The sequence below is a fragment of the Cyprinus carpio genome, chromosome B12 (genome assembly GCF_018340385.1).
Source record: "Cyprinus carpio isolate SPL01 chromosome B12, ASM1834038v1, whole genome shotgun sequence".
NCBI classification, from domain to species: domain Eukaryota; kingdom Metazoa; phylum Chordata; class Actinopteri; order Cypriniformes; family Cyprinidae; genus Cyprinus; species Cyprinus carpio.
The window spans coordinates 16160528-16170357 of NC_056608.1; the positions used below are offsets into that span (position 1 = coordinate 16160528).

The following is a 9830-nucleotide window of genomic DNA, read 5'->3' on the forward strand; positions in this document are numbered from 1 at the left end:
AAAATACAGAAAAAAATGTAATATTGTGATATATAGTATTACAATTTAAATATATTGTTTTTAAATTTATTATACTTTAAATTATCATTTATTTCTGTGATGCAAAGCTGAATTTTTAGGATCATTATCACATGATCCTTTAGAAATCCTTTAGAAATATGATGATTCATTATCAAAGTTGGAAACAGTTCTGCTGCTTAACATTTTTTCAGAACATGTGATACTTTTTTAGGATACTTTGATGAATAAAAAGTAAAAAAAAAAAAAAAAAAAGAAGCTATGTTTTTAAAATATAAATTTTGTAATAACAATATCCAACTGGTCAGTAATTTGGGGTCAGTAATTTTTTTCTTTCTTTTTTTTAAAAATAAAATCAATACTTTTATTCAGCAAGGAGGTGGTTAAATTGATAAAAAGTGATAGTAAAGAAAATATATTATTAGAATATATATTATTAGAATTTTGTTATTTATTTTGAATAAAAGTTTCTTTTTAACCTTTTATTTATTAGACAGCAGACTGTTTTCAAACCTCATAATTAAATCACAATATTAGAATGATTTCTAAATGATCATGTGATAGACTGGATGTTACATGTGACTCTGAAGGCTGGAGTAATATGCTGAAACAAATTCAGCTTTGCATCACAGGAATAAATTATTTTTTAAAGTATATTCAAATCAAAAACTATTATTTTAAGTTGTAATAATATTTCACATTATTACTATTTTTCTGTATTTTTGATCAAATAAATGCAGGCTTGATGGCAGAAGAGACTTCTTTCAAAAACATTAAAAATAGGTAATGTTTCCAAACTTTTGACCTTTACTTTATATTTCCAGTGTAAAAGTCTTGTCTGAATCAGGAGAGAAATATGCATAGAACAAGTACCATTTACAAGTGAAAACGGCTAAAATATTTTAAATATGTCGGTAGATTTTGATGTGAGTGGTCAACATGGGATGGAGTTTTTCACCAGAGGAAGCATTATTATGGAGTTATTAAACTTATAACACCTTAATGATGGATTTGTTTCGTACATGCAGCATTTGACTTCACACAAGGTTAATTGATGGAATGCAGTCATGTGGATTATTTGAGGATTATTGTGATGTTTTTATCATCTGTTTGGACTCTCATTCTGACGGCACCCATTCACTGCAGAGGATCCATTGGTGAGCAAGTTATGTAATGCTAAATTTCTCCAAATCTGTTCTGATGAAGAAATAAACTCATTTACATCTTAAATGGCCTGAGGGTGAGTAAATTCTTAGCCAATTTTAATATTTGAGTGAACTTTTCTTTTAAAACTATAATCAAAGCTAAGGAAGAACTGTTTTGTAGACAGAGCAGGAGCCTGCCATCTGATGGATTGATTTTGAGTTGCACTTGCACTCCTTTGAGGTGCATATCCTATTGCATACCCCATTTTCGCACCTTTGGTTGTAATGACTGTAACTGGTCACGTGATATAAATATGAAGATGCCCATGAGGGGGCAACCCGCTCCATTTAGAATAAAATAGCCTTTTCTTCTAGCTTGTTCTAGACGAGTAATATGCCTGGAAACTTCTTACCTTTTTTAAAGGTAGCCTACCGTATTTATAAAACTTTTTCATTAGCAAAAACGACTGCGTGCACCTTTAAGACAGCAAAGCGCGTGACGCCCCTCTGAAATGTCTCGGTAAACTTGGAAAAGGACTTTTCTCATTACCTCGAGGGATTGAGATGGCCATGCTGACAGGCTGCATATAAAAAGGAGAACAGCATGAACATGCTTATGCTCAACTGTGGAAGCAAAGCGCGCAGACCTGTGGCATTTAATTGCAACCTTTACGCAAAGGCGCTCTTTTGGACTTCTGCCTCCTCGAGTGGACTGCATTACTAGAAAAAATTGAAATATTTCGAAAATTAAAAATAAATAAATAATAAGTAAACATATACAACACACATTTATTTTACACTTATTTATGTTTGTGTGTGCTTGAATTATTAGAATTATTTTTGCACTGCGCACATTCTGTCTGTTAGTATAAAAACACCTGTCTTGGATTTTCAAGCAGCTCCCTAGTGATGATTTGAAGAATTTTTCCTGATCTTTTTCATCCCAATGCCCGCCCTAATCGCTGTCATGGAATCGTTTGGGTCTTCGGTCACCGAGTCTACCGACATCACAACACCGGACGATCCGTTCTCGGGTCCCCTCAAGTCTGTTGCGCCCTGGAATTACACTTTCCTCGCCTGTCTGATGTTCATAGTGACTTCACTGTCTTTAACAGAGAACTTCACCGTTATGCTTGTGACGTTTAGATTCAAGCAGTTAAGGAAACCGTTAAATTACATCATTGTTAATTTATCTGTTGCTGATTTTCTAGTTTCGCTGACAGGAGGCACTATAAGTTTTCTAACTAATGCACGAGGTTACTTCTTCCTGGGCGTCTGGGCGTGTGTGCTCGAGGGATTCGCTGTCACTTATTTCGGTGAGTTATTATATAACTATACCAAGACGTGTAACATTTATTACTTTAAACGAAATAGTACACGTTAGGTTAATGATACAATTTATTGTATTTATTTATTAGTACACACTCCTTTGCTACTAGCCACTCCCAGTGACAATTCTATTGTTGAAAACAAATCGTATATATTTGCTATTCTGTTTTGTTGTGGTATGTATTTTACTTGTTGCTGGTGTCTTTTATAGTTTTATTCTTTAAATACTAGTTTTATTTCTTATTTACTACCTACCAGTAATTATCCCAGTATATTTGTTAGTAACGTGCAATTTGTCACCAGTACTTGTTGGGATAGTGACTAGTAACAAAGGGAAATGTAATTTTCAATTTGTATTTGTTAGTTGTTTGGATTTTGTCTAGTGTAATTGTTGGGATAGTGACTATATATATATATGTGTATATATATATATATATATATGTGTATTATATAATATATATATATATATATATATATATATATATATATTTATTTTTTTTTTTTTTTTTTTTTTTGTCAGATTATTTATAATTTCTATTACTTTTTTTTTTTTTACAACAAATATAATGGTTAAAATTTGCCAAAGGGAAATTTGGTTACTATAGTAAACCAATCGTACATTTGTGGTTACTATAGAAATTGTAGTAGACCAATTATAGAAATAAATATTATATAATAAATTATATAATATATACAAATATATTATATAAATATATAAATAAATGTTAATCTATTTTCCTCCATCTGTTCATTTTCCAAACCACAGGGTTTTAGTTATATTAGATTCAATCCCAGCATTTTAGGCCATAGGCAGGGAAACACCCTGAAGTAGGCAATTAAATTTTAATAATTAAAAGGTAATTAAAGAGTACTAGTAACCTAAAAAAAAGGATACTATCTAGCTATCTAGCTATTTCAAGCATATTGTCTTTGTTTTACTAATCAGCCAATTTCTTCTGTTGCTTTGCTAAATTATAATTATGGCATAAAAAGTAGAAATTATGAAATGCAAAATCATTCTTGTGAGATATAAAGTTGAAATGATGACAAAAGTCAACTTTTTATCTCATCATTTAGAATTTTTATCTTCACCAAAGCATGATTTTTCTTATGTGGTGGCTTAATGGCTTCAAAATGCAATCAGGTAATCAGGGTCTTGTTTGAACTTGAGGAGTTGTCGCTCCCTGCAGTAAACATCCATTATTTGTACTTGTATCCCATGGAATCTTACGAATTCATTTTAACAGTCAAAATTACACAGAACTTCTGTTTTAATGTCTTGTTAAATGTCAGTACAGGTACATATTATATTACTGACTCAGCACAGTAATAATGGGTGTACTTTCTTGGTTTCTAGGGATTGTGGCTTTGTGGTCTTTAGCAATCTTGGCATTTGAGCGTTATTTTGTGATCTGCCGTCCTCTGAAAAATGTCCGGCTTGGAGTCAAGCATGCAGCTTTGGGTCTTGTTTTCGTTTGGACCTTCTCCTTCATCTGGACAATCCCACCAGTTTTTGGCTGGAACAGTTATACAGTCAGCAAAATTGGTACCACCTGTGAACCTAACTGGTGAGCTCAAAATACGGTTCCACTGAATCTGCCTACCTTCATTTCTTCATCCACTCTCTCTGTTTACTTATTATTTGCTCCTCTCTCGCTCTCAGTCTTTCAGTCTCTATCTGTGTTTGTCTGTCATGGCCATGTATGAAGAGAACAACATCCACAATATGACGTTATTGATGAATAATGTGCCTTGCACATGTTCCTTAAAGTGGCATCATTTGGAATCAGACAAGGAGTTAAAGTCAAGGCTTCTTCCTGTGTGTTATGTTGTGACAGAAAAAAAGGAAACCACTTATAAACCCAAGGCTGATGCCATGCAGCCATCAGCTGAAAAATTGCTTTCAAGAGACTGGTACAAAACATTTGTGGCTGTGGCTATGGTTTGGCCTTGGCCTTGGAACGCAAACAGTGCACAAACAATTGAATAGGGAATGCACACTGACACAGAGAAGACCAAGGATGGGGAATATTTTTACCACTGTGATGCATAGTTGCATCCATGTTGATGTTCAATAGAGTAGTGTAGTTTCTGCAGGTGAGTGTTCTGACAGCTAAATAGGAAATGTACGTTTGTAAATTTTAGTTTCTATTCAGTCTCAGTGATCCAAATTTTGACACTGCAACATAATTCAGTAATAAGCACCTGCAAGCTCAAGGCAATGTTTGTTTGGACCAAACAAAGCTCTTCACAAAGCACACCAAGCATATTATGCAACTGTAAAACATGCACATGTGCTCTGTTAAAGATTTGTGCACAACTCATTATTATCCACGCACATTTTTGTGCTCAAATGGTGTGTTCAAGTCCTCCTGGGAAGTTTGTATTTATTAGTTGGGAAGTCGTTATTATGAAATCAAGTGCATCCAAGTCACTTTAGTCGGAGCAAGATGGTGATGTTCCTAAAAAAATTCACATGTAAACTCCAAAAAAATGAACTCAATTTTAAAAAAGTTATAAATAAAGAATGTGCATAAGGTGTGTTTTTGCTTTTTTATCTTTATATTTGATTTATGAAGATACTGCATGATGCTGTCATATTTTGTACATCCAATTATGCTAGTTTTATTGTAAATAAATAATTTGAACAAAGTTACCATAAATACAGACTGCTTCCATTGTGGCTGAAATATTTTCTCACTGACACAGCCTCAACATGGAAATTTGGGGTTTAAAGAAATATTTTCCACTTGTAATAACAAATTTGTGGTGCCAATCATGTGCATTCAACTTGTAAATATGATCTTTTTCTGACATGACTTGAACACACCAAAAGTACCTGCCAGATGACTTATAGGGAAAATTGAGGAGGTCTAAAGTCTCTGTTTTTTTTAAGGTACTCAACTGATTACTACGACCACACCTACATCATCACCTTTTTCGTTACGTGTTTTATCCTTCCTCTTGGTGTTATCATTATCTCCTATGGCAAACTTATGCAGAAACTCAGAAAGGTTGGTAATATACTCTCATGTTGATATTCATTTTTTTGTTTTGTAGCAGATATAAATGAATAGAAAGGGTGGGTGAAATTGGTTTGGTTTTACTTTGAGGTTTTGTTTTTATTTATTTTTATTTAGTAACTTAATTTATCTATTAAATTAAAAAATTAAATTCTAAAGCATTAAAAAAAACCCCCCATCTTAAGTAATGTTGATTCCAACATTAACTAATACATTTTTAAAATCAAGAATTATGCCTATTAAGGTGAACAGTGAACAGTATTGTTATTAACTAACTTTAACAAAGAGGAATAAATACTGTAACAATATATTACTCATTGTTAGTTAATGTGAGTTAATGCATTTATTAATGTTGTAATGAATTGTATATAGTTTGTACAGTATTACCAAAAACTAAATAAAACTGGCAAAACAACAGAGAAGCTTTTGAGGTTCTGTCTGGTGTGCCTAATGTACAATAACATTTGATGTTAACTTACTCTTGGACTGCATTTAATTTTAGAACTCTAATGTGTTTAATAGGTGTCGAACACTCATGGAAGGCTGGGTAATGCGCGTAAGCCTGACCGAGAGGTGGTGAGGATGGTCATTGTAATGATAGTTGCGTTCATGGTTGGATGGACACCATATGCAGCATTCTCAATTACTGTCACAGCCTGTCCCACAATTCATATTGATCCTCGCCTGGGCTCAATACCGGCCTTCTTCTCAAAGACTGCAGCTGTGTACAATCCCATCATCTATGTCTTCATGAATAAGCAGGTATGTCTTTGCAATTTTTTTTATCCTTATCTGGCATTTTCGGATCACATACACATTTTATTAAAAAAGTTTAGGGTGCCACTCTGAGAAAAAAATCTGATGAGAGGCTTTTGTGTTTTATATAAAAATCGATTTGTATTTTTTATTAAATTAAACAACAAACTCACCTAAACACATAAGGATTTTTTTTTAAATAAAATGTGAATAGAAAATCTATCAGACTATATTTCCTTTTTCTTGCAGGAAACATCATTCAGTAATTATTGCGACATGGGAAATGGTTATTTTAGTATTTTAGTTTTTAGTTATATTTTCTGTCTTGTCAGAATTGACTGTGCTTTCCTAGAAAAGCCATTGCATGAGCAGGTGGTGTGAACTTCTACACTTTTTTTCTTTCATCATATGTCAGCGACAAATCACAGACATCTGATGCTCTTTACTCTGACAGTTTTGGTTGAGGAGATTCCATTTTTCTTAGTTCAAAGGTGTATTATATATTCAAATTTAATGTTAAAATTCATTATGTTCCTTGTATTCCCATAGAAAACTGTTGTATATCTCTCGAGTTATAAATCCACCTCAGGAAATGTTTGGGTGCCTATAGCTTTCCTTAAGTCTTAGGTCCTACAATTCAATTGCTATGTTGTCCTGGGTTAACAATGGTTTAAACCTATGACTATTTTCATTTTAAAGATGTTCTGTATTCTCAGAGGAGTGATACAGTTAGCACAGTTGCTCCATGATTTTTTTTTTTTTTTTTTACATATACATTAAGCTCGTAGAAGGAGATTTCTCTTAAGTGTCCCTGTAGTGTGCCGTTTGATGTAAAGGGCGAAGCAGTGATTTTTTGTAGTCATGTGACTCTGATGACCACCCCTAGGATGTGGGTCCCAGGTGGTTTGGAGTGGAGGCTGCTGGACCCCTTGAGCTGTGCACATCTTCCAGAACTAACCCAATTCTTTCCCAGCTGTTCCCAGAATAAATTCAGGTCAAGGGTCACAGGGTTGCAAATTTCTGCGATGTGAGAGAGAGAGAGACAAACTACATTATAGAGACACGAGAACAAACAGTCAAGAGTGAGAATAGGGATGGTTTATATAGCATCAGTAATGCTGCATTGTGTTTGTTTGGTTATCGCAAGAGCTCTTGAGCATATGGAGAATCCTACAAAAAATTGGCATGTTTTTTATTGAAGTTTGCTGTTATTTAGTGTATTCAATAAGAATGCAAAGTTGATTGTCAGTCTTTTCTGACATGGATCGTATATAGAGTTGATAGATTTGAAATATAACATATACGGCTAGATTTGAGACTTTTTCAGTTGTCCTGGTATAATAAAAAATATAATTCTCAGTTTCAAATGTTAGTTATTATGCATTAGGTAACATGAACTAACAATAAACAATATTTTTTTTTTAATGTTTTTTACATTTACTGCTTGTATTATTCTGTAAATGTATACCGACCATAGTGTTTCTCTGCATTACAAATTTGACCAAGAGAGTAGCTGGTATTATAATTACCCATGGTACCTCATTTTCATCCAGTCCAACCAAAACCTTGAGGAAATGAATATATTTACTTCTCATGACCTTATCTGCTTTAATTAAGGTCAAAATGTCCTTGTTTTTACATAGAATACTTCTTGCTTAATGACCTTTTCCTCGTTTCAATGCAGAAGTTGTTCAAAGGTCTAACTACTGAAAACAAATCTCTACATGGTGGCACAGAGACTGTAAATTGTAATCAAAGTGTTTCTTTTGCGTTTTGAGTTCATAACAAATATATTTAATAGCATAATTAAAATTGCACATTTTATTTGTAGGGTGTGTGTGATATCTTTGATATGGAAAAAGACCATGATTCTTATTGGAATTTGACAGAAGTGACAGAACCCTGACACTTATTTGTATTGTGTAGATGATTTTTTGTATATGTTAAGGATGTGTATTATGCCAATCTGAACCAGACATCAGACAAAGGGGCCATCACTGCCACAGCAGAGAGTCACCTTGGAGAGATGTCCACCATTGCAGCTCGCGTGCCTATGTCCGTGTGCAACATGGAGAAGAGTGAGGATGAAGAGGAAGAGTCGGGGGATGAAGGCCCAAAGCAGCTCCCTTTATCGGATAGTCGAGTGTGTCCTTTGTAGAGAAGGACTAGTCTGTCTGAATAAATGTATACCTTAAATCTAACCTGTTGTCTAACTAAAGCATAAATCCTACAGTCGTTACCTCTATTGGAATGCATATGTTAGAATGTTGTGTTTGTGTTTTCACACGTTCCTTGTTTGTTGTTCGTATTTCTTTATGTTGTGGTGATTTGCAGTCTTGGCGTACTGTGTACTTGTCGGTATTGCGATATAACCTTACATAAACATGAAGGAGGCAGGCAATACATTTCCATACAGTCCTCTGAACGTATGATTTTTGTTCTTTTGATCTATCTCCTCTCACTACAGTATATAGCTGATTGCACACTAGTACCAGTGGGGATGTTTTGTTTGTTTGTTTTAATGGCAATTGAAATGAAATACTATAATACTGCAATAGCTTTCAGGTCAGAATACTGACTTTCATTTTATAATCATTCAAATATAAAATAATCACTCAGCTTGTGATGTTTGCTCCTCCCCCAGCTTCTTCTGGTTGGACCACTGTTTTAAAACGGACATTGATGAGCTGCTCTGTATCACAAAATCTAAACCTGACCAAAGACGGTCATTCTAGTGCATGTTTACACAAACTGAATGATACCATAACAATTCATTTAGTGAACTAACGGGTCAAACAGGTTTGGCAGGGTATCTGCTTTGCAATATAGTAATAAACCATGCAATTAACATCCTCATCTGACAATTAAGTTTCTTGTCTATTGTTGAATTTGCAGTCTTGTTTTGGAAGGTTTAATGAAGCAAGAGTGTTTATCAATCTGTATTAATTTAGTAGCCTATGTACACTTTGGTATATGATTGCGTGTGAGTTTGAATGAACTGTCTGAATGTCTTAGGCCATAATGTTCATTGTTTGTTCACAATTTCTTTCCAAACTGAATACTGATATTGATGTTTGTCTGTGGCATGCATAGTAATGTTTTACTTATGTATCGTTTTTCAATGTCTTGGAGTCATTTAGATTTGGTGTCATATTTCAATTAATATGATTTTTAAAATGTATTTTTAAAACATGTCAATGTTGTAGAACACTAATAAAACAACCTGCAATAACTTTCCAGAGTGGTCACTACTTATTATAGTGCAACACAAAGGCACATTGTGAATTTAATATGATTTTTAAAATGTTATATATATAGAATATATATATATATATATATATATATATATATATATATATATATATATATATACACACATATATATATATAATATATACACACACACACATACATAGTACTGTGGCAAATCCAATGTGTTTATTCATATTTTTATATCACACAGAGAACCTGAAATAACAGAATCTTTAAGATGAATGTTAAGTGCTGTTCCCTTAAGCTCAGAAGCACTCTTTTAACATCAGACTGGTAAATGAAAACC

At 33.4% G+C, this 9830-nt stretch overlaps 1 protein-coding gene across 1 annotated transcript; it reads left to right on the top strand.

The window, feature by feature from the left end:
- Positions 1-1611: 1611 nt before the first annotated feature.
- Positions 1612-9504, top strand: valopb (vertebrate ancient long opsin b). Its single transcript, XM_042735650.1, has 5 exons — positions 1612-2479; positions 3850-4060; positions 5389-5506; positions 6038-6326; positions 8233-9504. The coding sequence occupies exons 1-5, from the start codon at positions 2110-2112 to the stop codon at positions 8427-8429; spliced, it is 1185 nt and encodes a 394-aa protein (XP_042591584.1). The 5' UTR covers positions 1612-2109; the 3' UTR covers positions 8430-9504.
- Positions 9505-9830: the final 326 nt, after the last annotated feature.